This window comes from Parasteatoda tepidariorum, chromosome 9, assembly GCF_982258835.1.
Source record: "Parasteatoda tepidariorum strain Cologne lab strain chromosome 9, Ptep-v5.0, whole genome shotgun sequence".
Classification (NCBI taxonomy): domain Eukaryota; kingdom Metazoa; phylum Arthropoda; class Arachnida; order Araneae; family Theridiidae; genus Parasteatoda; species Parasteatoda tepidariorum.
In genome coordinates, this window is record NC_141763.1 from 81,979,698 (window position 1) to 81,999,781 (window position 20,084).

A 20,084-nucleotide genomic window follows, 5' to 3' on the forward strand; every position below is an offset into this window, starting at 1 on the left:
TTCAGATTTCTGACCCCTAAGATATAAGGGTAGCCGTAATCTGGGGAATATGGTCATAATAGTTTGATCAGGAGATCGGCTCAAAGTTTTGACCCCTTAATATTAATTTTACTTTTTGTGAATTTCGTTATATTTCGAGAACGTTTTAGGCAAAGTGAACAATTTTTACACACAATTATAAAATTCGTTTACCCAAAAACAATTCTACGCAAAAAATAAATTTCAGTAAACATTTATTTATTATTTTACTTAATAATAGCTGAAATTTTTTTAATTGTTAGGTATACAGTTAAATTATCTAATTTTATTTAGCAAAATACAAAATTTGAGCAAAATCGGTTGTATAGTTCCTGAGAAATCAAGTTTTAAATATACGACTTTTTTAAACGACTATGCAACCAATTTCACTCATATTTTGTATTTTTCCATGCAAAATTAGATATTTAAAATGATGTAGAAATAGTATACCTATCGATTCAAAAACTTTTTAAATATTAAGCAAAATAATTAAAAATTATAAATATTTACTAAAATTTATCTTTTGTATGGAATTATCCTTAAATAAATGAATTCTATAGTTGTGCGTATGCGTTATATATTGCACGTCAGTTGTGCGTATGCGTTTTATATTTAGCTGTGCGTTTTATATTGCACGTCAATTAAAACTTTCGATTTCAGGAATATTTTTACGAAAAAATGCATTTAAAGTTATATCATCATTTATTATTATATTTAAAATTATATTATATTTAAAATTATATCAACAAAGATATTTTTTTAGCAATTTTAATCAGAATTCGGTGGCTATGAAGTATAAATTTCAAGGAAATAGCAAAACTTGAATAAAAATAACAGATGAGAATGACAAATTTTGAAAATAGTAAGTTTTTCAGCAATTTTTTAGCAAAGTTACAAAAAAGTTTATAAAATAACTAAAAATATCCACCTGAGCTCCTAGCATTGGAAGTATCCCAATCCATATAGCACCAACGCTAATAGCAGCAAGCATTGCGAATATAGCCTCTTCTCTATTAGACATATAACCTACATTATGTAGAATTTTTTAATGCTGCGAATAATATTAGCAGATGGAGAATATTAAAAAGATATTAATATAAATTATAAGATATTAATAAATTTCTGGATACAATTATAAATTTTCCTTGAATTAGATAACATTATCAAAATAATACTATAATCTTATTTATAACTGTTGTTGAACTGCCGACCCAATTCTGAGTTTACACTTACTAATGTTCAACTCCGTAGCCTTGTAAATTTGAATCCAATCCAGAAGACGAGGGAACACTTAGATCAAGTATTGGGAGAATTTCGCCTTTGTGAAGGACTTTTTGAGGGATCTAACCCACATTTGCGCTGCATGGAGAGGAAAGCCACGGAAATCAGTTAGCCTGACGGCAAGGGGACTTAAGCACATCATCCGTCTATCACTGAGGATATTTTAAGCCAGTACTAAGATCGGTGCAATTCAGGTGGGGAATTCGCATCGACTAGCCATGGCTGTGATTCGAACTTGGTTCACCTCAGTGGAAGGCCAACGCTTTTTCACCTGAGTCACCAAGATGAAACTAATTCACTTAAGTAGAAATCTTGAAAACTGGAGGACAGTCGCCAAACAGAGGAACAGTTGAAGGAAACTCCTAGAGAAGGCCAAGGCCCACCCAGGGCTGTCACGCCAGTGAAGAATAATAAGAAGATAATATTATGCAAAAAAAGTTTTATTGTCTATTTATTATTTTTTATTTTATAATCGAGGTGAAATAATTTTGGAATTGAGGCAAAAAATTTTTGACAGCGTAACATGCTAAACATGTTGCAATAACGTGTTAAATAATGTAAACGTAAATGAAAAAAATAAAGAATTTAAAATAACTTGAACGAATAATTTCCAAGAGACATAATTCTGAAAATTAGACTATTTTTAATGATTTCTTTCTTCATAATTAAATGTAAAACATTAAAAAAAATTTTAATACTTTATGCTTAATTAAAAAAATTTATACAAAGACAAAGATATATAGGAATCTCAACATTAGTTTATCTAAACATTATGTAAACAAAATAGTTTTTCTTTTGCATGTAAATATATTTCAAAGAATACCTTATCGACTAACTCTTATAAAATTATAGGAGAATGCTGAATTTTACTAAAACAAGTTGAAAATGCAGTTTACTTTAAAAGAAGAAAATCAGCTTAAAAAAGTACTTCAGTTTATACTTAAAGAAGCCGGAAAAGATCAACAATAAACAGGACGGGAAAAAAAATCCTTGAATAACTTTTCATCTAATGGTCGGATTTTCACGTAATAGAACCAGTGAACCGGGTCTGAACCCCAGCTACGGCTGGTCCATACGAATTATGCACCCAGGTCGCACCGAACACAGTGCTGACGTAAAATACCGTCAGTGATCATGGGTTGGAGCCCCCTAGCCATCACTCTAACTATGGGAGGTTTTCTCGGTGTTCCTCTCCATATAAAGCAAGTACGGGTTAGTTCTATCGAAAAAAGTCCTCCACGAATGCAAAATATCTCCCAATGCTTGATCCTGGAATTTCCTTATCTTCAGGATTGGGTTCAAAATTACAAGGCTGCGGAGTTGAATACTGGTAGCCGTAAACTCAAAATAGGGTCGGCTGCTCAACGACATTTATAAATTAAATTAAATTCATATAAATAAAATACAAATATGAAAATTAAATAATTCATACATTATTTTAAGTTGCGAAATAAGACAAATAAAAATACTTTCTCAGAATAAAAATACATTTTTTCCCCATCAGATATGGATTTCTGATCCCTTAAATCCTCTAAAGGAAAATATATGCAATCTTAAAAGTATGATCCCAATAGTTTGAAAGTTAGGATCCTTTAATGTTAATTTTACGTTTTTCGCCATATCTTGAGAACTTTTTAAACGAGTTAAAAAATTTCTACACAATTATAAAATTTGTTTATTCAAAGATACATGTAAAAAGTATTCTTTAATAATTTACTTTTACTACAATGAAACAAAATATTATTATTATTGATCATCCTTTTCATTTTTATATCTTATTTTGATCATTATAAAAACTCGATTTCTCAGGAAATTACTTCAAATATTATATTCTGCTACTTAATGAATGCCATTCTATGAAATGATGCAAAATTTTGAATACGTTACAATTCAAATTTTCTTGAACTATTATTAAATAAAATGATGAATAATCCATAAATAAGCAATTAAAAAACTTTTTAGAATGGAATTTTCTTTGGATAAACAACTTTTATAATTGTGTGTAAAATTTCTAAACTTTTTTAAAAAGTTCTAGAGCTATGGCGAAATGTACAAAAAGTAAATTAACATTATGGAGTCCAAACTTTCAACAGCTTTCTTGACCAAACTATTTCATTTATTGTGGTCAATCTCTTTATTTTGAGAGTCAGATATGCATTTTTTTGTGTCTAATTTCGTTACTTAAAATATCGTCTGCGCTAATTAATTAACATGTTTAAAGTGAATCTCTCGAATGACTAAATTGAGTCTTAGTATGTATAAAATCTGGTGAAACGATCAAAAGTTATTCAAGGTGCAAACGTTTTTATTTTATGCTTTGTACAGTGGGCAAAAAAACTATACCAATCCAAGGTGCAAAGTTTTTATTTTCCGCTTTGTACAGTGGGCCAAAAAACTATACCACTCTGATTGACTTTTGATCTAATGACCGGATTTTCACGTTCTAGGACTCAATGGAGAGTGATTTCAAATATGCTAATTAATAAGTGCAGACTTTAAGTTGTTAAAACAGACACAAAAACGTACTTTATCTAAATAAACATACCTTTTATTCGCTGGATTCGGATTCCTGACCTCCAAAATAAAGGGGTAGCCACTCTGGGAAGTATGGTCCCCATAGTTTGGTCAAAAGAGCGGTCCAAAGTTTTTACTTTTTGCATACTTCGCCATATCTCAAGAACTTTGTAAGCAAATTGAAAACGTTTACCCAAGGGTAGTTCCAAGCCAAAAATAAATTTAAGCAAAATATTTATTATATTTTATTTAATGATAGTCGCTTTGAATTGAGAAGAATAAAATTTTTGCATAATTTAAAAGTATTTAAATTTACATGGAAAAATATACAATTTTAAACAAATCGGTTGAATATTTCCTGAGAAATCGAATATTATCGAATTTTTTGATATTCGAATTTTTTTTCGAAGTCGTATATTCGTATTACGTTTTTATTTTGTAATTTTTGTTAGTTTCGAATTCGAAATTAGAATCCGTTTAAAAAAAGATATGCTTATTCAGAGAAAGTGCGCTTTTGTATCCATTTTCGAAGCTTATAATATCGTCTGCACTAATTAATTAGCATATTTGAGGTCAACCCCTCGAACTATTAATATTGAGTCCTAGAATGTGATGATCCGATGATTAAATCAAAAGTAATTCACGGTGATCCGTTTTTTTTATTTTTTTTTGGTGTGCTGTACATACTATACAAACAGCATTAAGGAGTTCAATAGCGAGCTTTTTTATAAACTTAAAATAAAGAATAAATTCTTAAAATTAAATCTTACAGGCTACTTTATCTCCTTTTTTGAGACCAATTTTCCTAAAAGCTGCTGCATACTGTTTCACTTCTTCATATACTTCTGCGTAGGTGAACCTTGTTTCTTCTCGATTTTCACCTGTAAGATTTAATGATATTAAACTCTTTAATATTTCTTTATATTTTGCAATATTTTTAGATGCGTTAAGAGAAGAGACCTATTCCGATCAAAGCAGTATGATTATCACGGAATGTCAGGAAATTTTCAGCAAAATTTAGTCTTGCTCCAATAAACCACTTTGGTATTTGACTCATCGGTACAGAAAGATCTACCACCTACAAAAATAATTAAAATATTTTCAAAAAATCCTGATATAAACGTATTCAAATAAAATACTAATAGTTCAAAATTACGCTTATGATTTTTCGTATGGGTAGTTTTTAACGAAGTTGTTCTTGCACTCTGATTAATTCTAGATAAATTATGGTATAAAGTGCAGGAATCATGAGTGTAGCATTCAAATAATTCTGTTTGAGTGTGAAATTCAATTTTTTCGTAAACTTTATGCTATAGTTTTTACATTAACAGTAATTACATTACAGTACAGTTGTAATAATTTTTATAGTTACAGTGATTCGTTAAATATTTCTGTAAAAATAACGGTTTATTATATTTTTTTGTTTCATAAAATTCTTTAGTACAAATGAATTTTACGATAAAAAGTACTGGCATTCGGAGAGCTGCATATTAAATCTATTTTTAAGTAAGATTCTTGTTTACCATAAAATTTATACCAATTTATTATTACAGCGTACAGTAAAATTTATTACAGCGATTCAGCGAATATTACTGTAAAAGTTACGGTGTATAAGATTTTGCTTTATTCCGTTAAATTTTAAGATAAAAATAAACTTCATGGTAAAAGCACCCTGAGTGCCGTTAATTTTTACCGCAATTTATCAGAAATGTTTTGCAGTGTATATTCCTTGAATGCCCAAAACAGTTTCTAAGCATTGACTTTCTTCTTACATTGAAGGGTTTATAGTGTAAACAAAACACAAGTAGTTATAATTATGATGCATGATTTTTGTGAAAGTAGTTTTTACAGAAGTTGTTCTTACACTGTAAAAAAACTTCCGATAGAATAACGGTAAAAATTAGTGGCACCCTGAGTACAGCATCCATAAAATCTATTTTAAAGTAAGATTCATTTTAATCGTAAAATTTATACTCCAATTTTTACAGCAACATTTAATTAATTACAGTGATTCAGAGAATACTACTGAACAACTTACGAAATATGAGATTTTTTTGTACCTTAAAATTTTAAGGAAAAGATAGATTTTATGGTACAAAGGTACTGGCTCCCTGAGTCTGATATATTTTACCGCAATTCGGAATTCCGGAATTTTTTACAGTGTATGTTCATTGAATGGCTATCACATTTTCTGAAAACCGACTTTCTTTGAATTTTCAAAGAAAATATTAAAAAATATATAAAATTGTATATAAAAAATATGTAAAGAAGAAACAAAATATAAAAAGATGTGTATAAAAAATATATTGAAATAATTAACAGAAACTTTTTAGGTGTGTTTTTGAGGAGAAACACAAAATTTAACGTTTAATTATTAGAAAACTGTAAATGCTATTTAAAACTCTTTCCCTCCTTGCATGCTTATTTATAATATTTAAATAAAAACTGAAAAAGCTGTCGAGTATATGAGTATGAAATTAACTATTTTAACTTCTCTGAGGACTTGAATTCTTCATCCCTTCTCGCCACCTTAATTCAAAAAGAGCTATATAAATACTTATTTAGGCTTAAGAGCTTTAAACTATACTTTGTATCTGAACTCCAACTGCAATTAAAAAAACTTAGTTATTGAAACGTTAGACTTTTTGTGTGACGTAGGGTAAAAAAATTATCTATGCAAGAATGTTTGTTAAATATATTTATTTCTTAAAATTTTGGGAAAAAGAACATGATGAAAATACAGTTTATTGCACCATCATTTATGCTCCATAAAATTGAGAAATTTCTTCTCCTAACTTGTAATTACTTGTAATAACTTACTTGTAGTTACTGTGTTTAAAAAAGTAGACTAACAGCTACTCTTTAAATTAAAATAACTGTAAGTTATGGGACTTTTATTAATATTCTATGTATTTCGAGAAACATAAAGTTCATATTAAACGATTAAAAGGTACCCATAATAGGATTTCAATTAACTAAAAGAATATCATAAAAGTATGCATAAAATTGTGCCTCAAAAACATTTTTAGTTATGACTAAAAAATGCTTAAAAATCAAAAATATCATAAATACATTTAAAGTAAAATCTTGTATATGTAATGTTTTTTCCCTAATTCTTAGTTTACGGGATATATTTATCGTATCAAAATGTATCCCGTGAACTAAGAATCTATCAAAGGATGACATTTCAAATATTTTTAAAGGGAAAAATCTCATTTTTTGAAATTTCATTGAAAATTAATTTTTTAAGGTAGTAAGGAACTTCAGAATACGTTTTTAAGTGCATAATATGTAACGTTTAAAATAAAGACTAAATTTTTTTTTTAAAAAATTCACAATAGTGCACCTATAAACACTTTGATTTAGTTTTACGGTTACAATATTATAAAGTACTCAAAATTGTTTTCTAATCAGAGAAATTAATAAATCAAGGAACTTTTTACGAATTAAAATTTTATTTAATGCATACTTACTTTCTTATACTTTTTTGAATACTTGATTTCAGAAAAATCCCATATTTCTGCCCAAAAATCTTCAATATTTTCAATAGACCATTTATGAAGATCCCAGTAGTTTTCTACAAAATGTTTCATCATATATTTTTTTCTTTCTGCTTAAGAAATCATATAAATATACATGTGGAAACACAATACAATTAGAAAAATAATGAAAAATGATGAGAAAAAGTAATGATTCTCATCAGGACGCATTCCCTTATGAGAGGAAAAGAGATATTTCAAAGTAAAGAATAATTGTCCTAAGACAAAAAGAAATCCCTCTCTCTATAATGCGTCTATGCCTCTAAAAATCTAAAAAAAAAAAAATACTTAAATGAGTTTAAGATAAAAGAAGAAAAGCAGAAAACTAACTTACCGATATGAAGCAAAATAAAATAAACATGTGTTAAAATTTGATATACTCATCGAACTATTAACAAAAAATTTTAAACAGAGGAAATATAATGAATGTGCTCATAGCTTATGTCGTGCTACCATTCATTGCTACCATCTATAAAAAAAAAACAATTTTATAATAAAAATAATGATAATAGTTGGCCAGACAGCCCCAATATGAGCCAATGCCTTCCTCTGAAGATTTCTCCATAACGATTTCCGATTTATAATTGATCCCCGATTCTTTTCAATAATTGAAAAGAAAATCAAACTCCACTGAGTCGGCCCTTCCCGGCTTTATTTATTGGTTTTTCTTCTTTCAAAGGGTGACTTTTTATATGTCAGAGCCAAATGGCTTATATTGGCTAAATTGGAATTAAAACCGATACTGCTTTGAATTGAAAGTTAATATCATTACTTTTGTCAAAAAATTTTAATGTAATTTCCCTATCTTCATAAATTTTAAAAGATAAATCAAGAAAATTTTCCGAAAGATGCCAATTATTAGTTTTGTTGAGAATTAATTCACTTGGATAAATTTGTTTAGCTAAAATATGTAGTGTCGGGAACACAACATCTGGACAGATGGGAATTGGTGTCGAATACTCTTTACGGATGAAAGCAGATTCAGTCTGACTCATGATTCTGGACGCATACACATCTGAGAGGAACAAGCAATAACCCTTCTAACATCATCGAAAGAGACCAATTTGAAGGACGCGGAGTTCTTGTATGGTATCAGGCTTGGTACCAGTACTTATCTACGTATCTTCCAAGGTGGTTCAGTCATTGGTGACCGATACTATACCGAGGTTCTCCTTTCTCATGTAAATCTTTATAAAGATGCTGTGGATTCTGAGATCATATTCATAGACGATAATACTATTCATCTTACAGTGGCTGTCACAGAACTGTTGAAGCGGGAAGATATTGCACTCATGGAATGGCCGACAAGGTCCCGGATTTTAATCCGATTGAACTCATAGACTGTAGGGAGAAGCTTGGAGCACGTCCCCAGCCGCCAGCAACAATTCCGCAACTGCGATTAGCTCTACATCAAGAATGGGCAGCAATTCCTCAAGAGCATCTTATCAACCTGGTTCTCAGCATGGGCAGACGACGTCAGTCCTGCATAGCAGACACAAATGATAATATCCTCCATACAAAAAGGCTGGAATTTCCTTGCCAAACCTGTGTAACATTGAACTTTTAGCTGTTGTTGTTGTCGTGGGCCATTATGGCAAGTTGTGCGATTGCTCTTGTTTTACAGTGGCGCCATCTATGGCCAAGAATTTGACTTCTGCCACGTTCATACATCCATTCCTTCATCCGCAGATAGTGATTTTGACCTGAGACAGATCAATCTCCGATTCAGTACCACCAACGGCATTTGCGCTTAGCTTTATCCGTTTAACACTCATGTTTATTAAACTAAATTAGAGTTTACATATTACATATTATTCATATATGCTTATTTATAAATGTGCAGTAAAATTAGTGAAATGTTTTTCCAAATTTTGAGCAAACTTTGTCAACTGGAAAAAATTTTAAAACGTTTTGAAGTAAAGGTTATTAATTTTATATAATAATATACCTATGACTTATTAGTAATATAATGTAATTGTTAATATTTACCCAGTTTCACTTCATATTTTCTCTCGATCATTTTAACAAACTTTGCATAATTAGATGATTCGTTAATTCCTGATGGTTTCCACACGCAGCAGGAATTTTCAAAGTTTCTTAAATCCATAGTTCGCTGAAAGTATCCGTAACAATTTTTTCAATTAAATGTTTGATTCGTTCCTTACATTTTTTAATTTGTGCATATTACTTTACTGCTAATAATGAACTTAAATGTAAAAATTATTAAAATGAATAGCTCTTTAAACGATTACAAACTTTAAATGTAATTGTATTATTTTCAATTCTAGTCACATAATTTTCACGCAATTATCTCTCAATACAAATAAAAAGATAGAAAGTTTTGAAATATTATCTTTCCCCAGTCGTTTGAGTTAATCTCGATCTTTATCTTTTAATGGATAATTTTTGTTATGGAAGTCTATAGTTAAAATCTTGATAGATAAAAGTATCAGATAAAGTTTTTGACCTTACATAAATAGTAAAAATCTCTAGATGACGATGCATTAAAATGAAACTCTAACTTATGATCCCAATTCAGGTGTTGAAATGCACACCTGAATTATAAACACCTGTCTAGCAAACTATTTTTCATAATGTCAGTTTCCCACGCGAATTATAGTGAGAGAAAATTTTTTTATCCACATCGGAATGATCAAAACGTGCTCGAAAAATTATGGGAATAAATTTTTCAAATGAAAAAACTAACTAAGCTTTCTAATCGTAGGCAACATATTGATAAATACTAAATCAAAATTTTTTCATTGACTTAAACTGTTGTTAGAAATGTTTATAGATTTAATATCTGGTGTTCAGAATTCAGAGATTTTTCTATTTGGTCGATTGTTCCCAGAACTTCTGAACAGATGTTAATTAAATTTGGTTTGAACACAAGTTGATAGAATACGAAAACAATTACTATTTAACAGTTAAAATACACGCGCATGATCGTGCGTAACACTCATTAGAATCGGATATTATCGAAGAGTGCGTGCAATGTTTAATGAAAACTGATTTAATAGAGGATATGGCCGTCAAAGCACAAACTTACAGGCCTGATTTCATACTAAAAATGCGGCAGTTTGCATTAGTTTCTGCTGAACCACTCTTTCAGCAACGCTGTTTTCAGACACTGAATGGTTCATATTTCCAATGACCTTCTCAAAGCTCCCCAGACATGTTCTATAGAATTGGGGTCTAGAGATCAAGCTGAATATCTTAATTTTCCAGCGAATGGGAGAACAGAAGTGTGTTGCGTGGTGTCATTGTAGTAGGGCTCCAAAACCTCTTATCTAAACCTCATACCATTCACAGTACTTCTTTCAAAAATTAAAGGGGAGTGCAAGAATTCAGCATTATGTCTGTCCAAACCATAAAACCTCGGAGGCCAAAGTGGTTCCTTATTCCCTCATTAAAAAAGTACGTCGAGAGTCAGTGCGCAATTTAAAGCAAAACTCATAATTGATTCATGCTTTAATCTCTGTGATCTCTGCACGATTGATTTTATTATATCGAGGAATTAACAAGTCGGGAAAATGATCATGATGGCAAACTAATCATCTCAGCAAAATGATCATGTCGGTGAAACGATCGTGCCGGCAAAATGATCCTCTCGACGAAATTATCGTGTCATCTTGTCGGATAAACAATGTTGACGGTGGAATGGGCATTTGGCAAAGTAATGTGCAGTAGGTGAACTGTTCTTGGCGATGATATGATCAGTCTGTGAAGTGATTGACTGTGATACAATAACTGCCAATTTAAATAGAATATAGTTAACAAAATATTTTAGCATTTAATTTACACTTAAATAGTGCTCCAGTTTTACTTAGAATATTGTTTTTAATTGGGTTTATTGAGTGTAATGGCTGTCGCTGCTTATTTAATCCTTTCTGTCAAGGCTTATGAACTAGACTACGGACCAACAGGTAACTGAATTTGAATAAAAATCAGATTGAGTCTGAGTAGAAGATAAGCTAGGATATAAGAGGATCTCATTCATTAATCTCTTGTATATTTGGAATTATTTTTTAAATATGTGTTCGTTTATATCATCCTTTTTATATTCTTAAAAAATAGATGTTTTTAAACATTTGGTAGATAATTTTTAGCATATTTACAACACTAAGCACACAGAACTGATAAAGTAGGAATGTATTAAAGTCGTGATAAAATTCAATGTTAAAACAGAGAGAATATATACATCTATTACCAAAATGTTCTATTGTGATATCAAATAAAACAACATATTAATAAAATATTTTTAGAATACAAAAATATCAAAAATCGATTACTTGAAAAGTAATTTATTGATGTTTGATTTGTTTAGTATAACTACGCAGTAACAACTCCCTTTTACAAAAAAATTCAACTTTTGAGTTTCATTTTTGCCCTATCAACACATGATTTTAAACTTTTTAAAATTTATAATCCTTTACTTTCAGCGAGCACAACATTTATGAAGTAGTTAATCTAATAAATATTATTAAGAAACCTCTTACCCCGTTCAATATTTTGATAATTCTAATAATAATAATAATCAGCTTTCTACAATTTGTTGATCATAACCACTTAATCTTGATGATGTAAAGTTAATATTTGATTTCCATTACTTAAGCATATTTAGTTTTCCTTAAAAGCTTTTTATTAATCATAGTTTGCCTTTATTTACTCATTGGTTCCTGTAATGACAGATCGTTGTCTTTAATAAAAAGATATTAGTTTTCAGTTGACGTTAAACTATTGATTTTTAACTGCGAATCGGTTTATTAAGGAAATTTCTCTTAGGTCTATACTTTAAAAGAAATAGGATTAGTCTGGTGTCATGAAAAGTTACGAAAAATGGTGTTCCTTTTTGTAATAGTTTTGCTACCATTACATTAATTACAAAAAAAAAACGTCTGATATTGGAAATTTTTATAATCGTAATTATAAATTGTGGAATAATTTAAAATGAATTTTATAGAGAGAGAAAAGGCTCGCGCAGCAACCATTATCGGCTACGATCACATATTTAGTCCTATTTTTACTATATTTGAAGTATGTGGAATATTTTCATGGGATTTTTGGTACAACCATGCATCTAAATATATTATTTTCAAAAAGTCAATACATATGTTGACTTTCTTCACATACATTACCTCAAATGTTGTAAATTTAGGTTCACATACTTACTGTACTTACGTCTCAAATCGTCAAAGAGACCATGTTCAATATTTAACAGAATGTTCGATTCTAATTTTTGCCATTGCTTTGCCTATACTCCTGCGGTTTAAACTGAAATCCCTACAAGAGGTCATTCCTACAATAAGAAAATTTATTTCTCAGCAAGAGGATTTTAAAATATACGACATGGACTTCATCAGAATCAAAAAATGGATACATTTTTCAATGTTTTCGATTTCAATATCTCATGTGATTTTTAATGGTTATTACATTTGGAATACGGTTACTTTCGGCATGTTTAATTACATGCACATTTATTATTTCGATATCCACTTCTCATACAAGATAAACGCTTTGCTCATTACAACATCAATCTTAAATTTTGACATGCTTATTTTGGCTGCAGATGTGTTTGTTTTATATTATTGCACAGTATGCTGGATATTGCATAAGGTAATCCTTTCCTACGGTATGATGCTCCAGGAAAACAAAAACTTTAAGCACCTGATTTCCCTTCATGGAATTGTCGCCAAACTTGTATCAAAAATAGATGATCGATTGAGTTTTGTTGTGTTTTGGTACATAGCACTTTGTCTCGCTCTAGCTTTTGATGAAATTCACGAAGTGTTTGATGATACGTTGCTGGCAAACATTGTCCACCTCACCTACACGATTCGCAGTGTTGTCGGAGTGATTGTACTCATTATATTTGCATCACTTGTATCTAATGCGGATGATATGGTTAAAAGCTCTTTAGATTCAGTAGACATTAATGTCTCACCTATGGATTATCAAACTCTTGTGTTGAGAATAAGTTCTCGGGATATGCGTCTCACAGTTTGGAAGATGGCATCTTTAAAACGAAGTTTAGCGTTTAATGTTCTTGGTGCTTTGATTACATATGGAATGCTAGTCAAACCTTATAGTAAAATCACAGAATGATTTTTATGTTTAAATAAGCCAAATTTGCTGATGGCAAAATTAAAATAGGCACTCTACTGCTTAAAATATAATATTTTTACTCATCTCCTGCGGTATTATTATTCCAGAAAAAAATTTTTTTATTTTATTGGTTCATAGCATTTTGTCCTGGTTTAGTTTTTAAAAAAATTCATGAAGTATTTGAAGTTACAGTAGTGATAAACATTATATTCCTTACATACATAATTCGCAGTGTTGCAGTAGTGATTGTACTCATTACATTCGCATCATTTGTATCTAATGTAGATAATATGATTAAAAGCATTTTAGATTCTGCAGACGTTGATACATATTTATCAACGTCTAAATTATGAAAAAAAATTGAAAAGTATTAAAATCTTGTTATGAGAATTAGTCTTCGAGACAAACTTCTTACAGTTTGAAAGACGACCTCTTAAAATAAAATTTAGCAATAAATGTTTTTAGTGCTACTTACGGAATGCGAATCAGACTTTATAGTAAAATCACGGAATGATACTTTATGTCTTTGATAAACCGAATATGGTGGTGATAAAATTTAAAAAAAAGCACCAGATCAGCCAATTTAGAGCACTTCTTAAAATAAACTATTTTTATTTAAAAAAAAAGGTATTCATCTCTTCAAAAAAAAGTTATCATTATAAGCGTTACTATAGCTTTTCATTAAATTTATGAAGTGTTTGAATGGACACTGGTAACAAACATAAACCAGTTTACCAATAAAATTTGCAGCGTTGCTAGAGGAAATGTATTCTCTGTATTTGCATCATTTGTATCTAATGCAAATGATATGGTTAAAATCTCTTTGAATTATAAAGACCCTGATAGTTAAACCTAAAATTATCAAAACCATTGGGAATAAGCTCTCGAGATATATAACTTATAGTTTGCTTTCTTAAAACGTTAAGCGAAGTTAGTCAGAACGCTAGTCGAAGTTAGTAAACGCGTTAAAACGAAGTTTAGCGAAGAATGTTCCTGGTGATTTGATTACTTATGGAATGCTAATTAAATCTTACAGTAAAATCACAGAGTAACTTTTTATGTATTCTATAAAAAGAATTTGCTTAGAATAAACTTAAAAACACTTTACATTACTTAATTTTCTGAACTTCTCAAAATACAATCTACTTTATTTTTCGACGTACTCTTGTGGTATTACACGAAGATGAAATTTTTTAGCATCTGATTTATATTCATGGATTATTTGCGTATTGTATGGCGAACAGATGATATACCGATTTTTAAGGTTCTTTAGTTTTATAGAATTTCGTCTTACAGCAGCTTTTGCTGAAATTTCTGAGATATTATTCAAGTAACAAGCATTATACTCTTTACCTACTCAATATATGTATTGCTCAAATTATTGTACACATCTATCTTGTAAATGATCTGCATTAATTTCGTCGAATAACGAATGAAATGGCTAAAAACTCTTTAAAATATATAGACGTTGATAGTTTACAAGAGAATTACTAAAATCTTGTACTAATGAACTCTTGTAAGATACATCTCAGTGTTTGGACAAGCTCTTTAAATTGAAGTTGATCAAATGTTTTTCCTTGGAATGCTCTTATTGCATACGGAATAATGATTAATTAGTTTTATAGCAAAATCACTTGGTGTTATTTTTATTAATAGGTAGGACATTTTGTTTAAAAATAAAAATGTGTTAAGTAATCAGATTAGCCAGTACTGAATTATTTTTAAAATGAAGTATTTTTAACATGCATCTTGAACTGAAATGTCTCATATACCTAATATACCTAAAAATCTAAGTTTTAGAAAAATAATTTCAAGTTAAAACATATATTTTATTAAACTAAGAGAAGGATATAAAAAGTAAATATGTAGTTGATAAGTTACAGTCAGTAGAGTGTTTGAAATATATCCGGTTTTAATTTTCTGTTGTGATCATATCAATGTTTTAGAGTTTCATCATAAAACACAATTGAAATTTTAAGCTGAAATTTCGAACAATGAGACTTCCTCGTGAATAACTTGCAAGTGAAAAGTAGATTTAATATTAATGAATTAATTTTCAAAATTTGAGTAGCATTATTAATTTCTTACGAACTTAGTTTGAAAATTTATTCAAAATCTAAACTCCTGTTAAAGAGTTTAAAAATATTTTTTTCTATTTTAGTACGAAGAGTTATGCTGAAATGGTATTCAGTGAAATAAAAACCTATACCTTACTGAAAGTTTCAAATTACTGAAGAATCAAGTTATGAAACGCTTTTGTAAATTTAAAACGCAACAAATGGGCTGTTTATCTATCTTAATAATCTAATATTTATTGAATATTTTCGACTTTTAGAAAAACGTTCAATTAAAATTATTATGAAGAAAGAAAAACAAAATTAAAAAATTTCAAATAACAATATATTAAATGTAAAATAAAAAGGACACATATATAAAAAATTGCATTAGTATTTTGCACAGAATAAAAATAACCGAATTCAACTATGAAGAAATATGTCTCTCTAACAACCATTCTTAACCGTTTATTCGGTCCTTTTTCGTCTTTATTTCAATGAAAACCAATTTTCGGCTCATGCGTATTCTATTCATCAGTGCATCAGAAGTTTATCACTGCATCAGGAATCAATGCATTAGAGCGTGGTGTAAAAATCATTTATTCGGTTAAATTTATTTTTGAGTTTTTTTTTTTTTTTTTTTTTTTACTAAATGTATGATGTTACGATCGATAATTTTGAAAACCAGAATTTTAAGTAAACACTAATCATAACGCAAAAATTACCATATAAATGGTTTAAATACCGTATTTTTTGGTTTTTATTACCAGAATCAGTTTTTTCACCTTAAATATTATAAGCATATAGTACTGTAATTTATCAGAAATTTTTTCTCCCTGAGATAAAGAAAAGCATGCTATCCTTTTAAATATAGTAAATCTTCAAGGATTAAAATGGTTAAAATTGTGGTTGTGATTGGGATGTTTAAATAATATTTACATTATATACATACGGTATAATGGTAAATAAAGGTAAATGTAAGTTTTGAGTAAATGTATTGTCATGCGTTGCACAGTTAGAAATTTCTCGGAAAAAATGGTTAAATAACAATTTATTGAATGGTTATTTTACCATATTTAATCAGAACAGTCAAATTACCATAAATAAAATGGGAATCAAACTGTTAAGTTTGCGAAAAACTGTTTATTGACTGCATTCACCTAATATGGTTAAATAACCAGAATTTTATCTCACCAATTAGAACTACCTAATGAAGCTACTTAGTTCTATGCAACGGCGTACATATCATAGCCAAGCGGGCTTATCTGTCAATATCATAACCGGCAGAACTAGAGTTCGAGTCCTAGTGGTGACACCACAATATTTCTTCAATTTCCTTCACCACATGGAGAATTTCCAGTGTCCGGCACTCTCTAATTACCATTACCTTACGAAAAACCGATCTCCTAAGCCTAGTTAGATTATTGTTTTTTTTTAACGTTTTTGAAAAATGCCAGTTTTAAATGGTTAAAAAACCGTGTAGTTTTATATTCATCGTTTTATAACCATACTTTTTGTAAATGGTTTCAAAACCATAAAGGGAAAAAATCTTTACTGTAAACTTTACGGTTAAGAAGATTTTTTTATTTAGATTAGAAGATTATTAGATTATTTTTTATTAGATTTAGAAGTTTTTTTTCTTTGATTTAGCTATCTGTCCATCGGATGGACAGACAGCTGCCAGTTATTTTACCATAAATTTAGAATGAAAATTTTAACAGTGTGTAATTCTGTCTACAAACACCTCATAAGTGATGTTAATAACATGATTTTGTTAAAATGTGTTAATCAATGATTATTTTAATAGCTAACTGTAATCGAAAATTGCTAATAATTCCTATCTTGCACTTTTTTAATCTATTATTGAAGCTTTTCACTGAAATTACAGTATATTCAATGAATATGTTCAAAGCCTTCAAACAAGTCAATGGAAACACCGACAGCTTTCTGCATCAAATAAGGTACAGTGAGCAAAATGAAAAATGGACTACCTTAAGAAACTTTTGATCTAGTGATCGGCTCTTCACGTTTTAGAATTCAAGCTTAAAGGCTTGAGGGGGGACTTCAAATATGCTAATTAATTAGTGCAAGCGATATTTTAGGTTACGAAATCAGACACAAAAACGTACTTTCTCTGAATTCCTTCTTTTCGTAGGATTCCGATATCTGACCCCCAAAATATAGGTAGTAGCAACAATCTGAGAAACATGGTACCCTGAGTTCGGTCAGGAGAGCTATCCAAACTTTGGACCCCTTAATGTTAATTTTATTTATTTATTTTTTCGTATTTCGCAATTTCTCGAGAATATTTATAGCGAATTGAAACATTTTTTCTCACCCTTATAAGATTTATTTATCCGAAGATAACTCCAAGAAAAATTTGACTTTCAGTAAATATTTATTATTTTTGATTATTTTATTTAACTCATGAGCTATATAATCTCAATAAAATAAGGGAAATTTTTTTGAATCGTAACTTATACAATTTTATATCATTTTAAGGAATATAATTTTGAAAAAATTTTGAGAAAAATCGGTCGAATAGTTTCTGAGAAATCGAATTTTAAAGAATCCGTATTATTATTCGTTTTCTCCAGAACTATTTGACAAATTTCTCTCAAACTTTGTATTTTGCCACTTTAAATTATATCCTTTGAAATGATGTAAAAATTTTTATAACTTACAATTTAAAACAAATATTAAATAAAATAATAAATTTTTACTAAAAGTTATATATTGTGTAGAATTTTTTTTTTTTTTTTTTTTTTTGGTGAACGAATTTTTTTACGGTAAGCAAAAGATTTTTTAATTCGCTTGAAAGATTCCTGAGATATTGCGAAACTCCCAAAATAAAAATAAATAAATAAAATTAACATTAATGGATTCTAACTAATTTTGAGAATAATTTCGTCATGAATTCTCGCGATTTGTGACGAAACATAGTGCATAGTGGAAGATTGCTAACAAGAATGACAAACTAGAATGAAGAAAATACGATCGAAAATAAAGTGACGAATTAAGCCGACTATCATGTATGGTGGTCAAGATATATGCCGTATACTAGGAAGACCCCGGAATCGAATCCTTTTTCAGGCAAGGTGCAATTTATTTCTCTGTTCTATCTCTCCTTCTTGCGTTGTTAAGGAGATATTTATCCACCGACATGGTGCCCGTGATTATTAAAAAAGTTAAACCCCTAACGATCGGTTAATTTTCCAGAAAACGGTCATAAAAGTGCCTTTATTTCTGGCTTTTGTACAATATTACGTATTTGATTAGTGCTGCAACTAGGTTAAAACAAACTAACTATCTACAATTACCTTAAAAATATCCTGGTACTGCCATCAGGTGTGTAAAATGATAAATAAAATGTTTTCCGGGCAAAAGAAATGAATTAGTTTTATTCTTATAGGCGCGTTACTACTGAGCACTCCAGCCTGTCAATATCACGGGAGCGAGAAATAGCGGGCGAAAACTCACCCCGTCATTTTCACGGGAGCGAGAAGGAAGGGGATAAATACTTTAGGCACTATGAGTTATTATTATTATTTTTTTTTTTTTTTGTAAAAAATAGAATCACAAAATATTTATTTTAATTTTTACGAAGTTTGTTTCCTTGAAGAAGTGACGATAATTATTTCGATATTAATCGATATTAAAAAATACATTTTATTAATCACATGACTGACAATAACAATGTGGTATTTAGTCTTCATAAGATGGAACATTTTGAAAACAATGCAAGGATTCCTTGTTTATAACTACCTCAGGACTGTAAGGCATATTGTTAACAATCTTCTTAACTAATATTTCCATCTTCTTTCCGTTTATGTTGTACTGAAAAATAAGTTTGCTGATCAATTCAAACTTTTTAACTACATTTTCTATGTCATCTTGTAAATAAGGCACACAAGATAACATAAAACAATCGATTTTTTTACTATAATTTTAATCACAGGATGAAAGTCAATTGAACCGTAGTCTACAGAAATTCACGGATTTAAAAAGAACAATTAGTGATTCAAATTACTTCTTCTTGCATTGAAAAATCGTAAGCACCACTGCCACCGTTGTTTTAAGTGCCCTATTTTACGTTATATTTTGTTTTCTTGCACAAAAATTACTAGACTTTAAATACTTACAATTGTGAAGATGTGTATAAAAATGTACAGGGGGGGGGGGGAGTACGTTGAAATGAAAATGTAATTTAACTTTTGATAATTAGTTCTGGAATTGTTAACTGTTAAATACCAAGCTGGTGGCTGAACACTGGCATTTAAAAAAGTCGTAGAGTCATGTGACTCATGTGACATCACAAATGAGTCTCTGTGACTGTCACGTTTTGTCACCATCTGGTAACAGTGTTATCTGGGCGAAAGTATTTTGATCGATTATCAAATATTCAGCTAACAATTAGAGATTCAATTTCAACCTTGATTTTGATGTATTCGCACAGTTCTTATTAAAAAAAAACTCAGCTAATAACACATAATGCTTGCAAGTTTTCACATTCTTTAATTTTTTTTAAACTTATCAAAAATATCCAGGCTTTAAGCATTAAAATATTTTATCA

General features: G+C 29.5%; 2 protein-coding genes across 3 annotated transcripts in view; both read right to left on the reverse strand.

The window, feature by feature from the left end:
* Positions 1–9,677, reverse strand: part of LOC107442549 (acetoacetyl-CoA synthetase) — a 36,268-nt gene extending 26,591 nt beyond the window's left edge. For both annotated transcript variants that reach the window (XM_087152249.1, XM_043041411.3), the window contains exons 1-5: positions 9,342–9,677; positions 7,287–7,390; positions 4,774–4,891; positions 4,584–4,694; positions 947–1,044 (exon numbers count right to left, since the gene is read on the reverse strand). In XM_087152249.1, coding sequence (XP_087008375.1) covers positions 947–1,044; positions 4,584–4,694; positions 4,774–4,891; positions 7,287–7,390; positions 9,342–9,459 — 549 coding nt within the window. In that variant the 5' untranslated portion in view covers positions 9,460–9,677. The remainder of the gene's footprint in view (positions 1–946; positions 1,045–4,583; positions 4,695–4,773; positions 4,892–7,286; positions 7,391–9,341) is intronic.
* A 9,491-nt stretch (positions 9,678–19,168) lies between these two features.
* The window catches only part of LOC107442550 (acetoacetyl-CoA synthetase), a 42,380-nt gene continuing 41,464 nt past the window's right edge, over positions 19,169–20,084 (reverse strand). Inside the window, exon 18 of the mRNA XM_087152250.1 lies at positions 19,169–19,348. Coding sequence (XP_087008376.1) covers positions 19,217–19,348 — 132 coding nt within the window. The 3' untranslated portion in view covers positions 19,169–19,216. The remainder of the gene's footprint in view (positions 19,349–20,084) is intronic.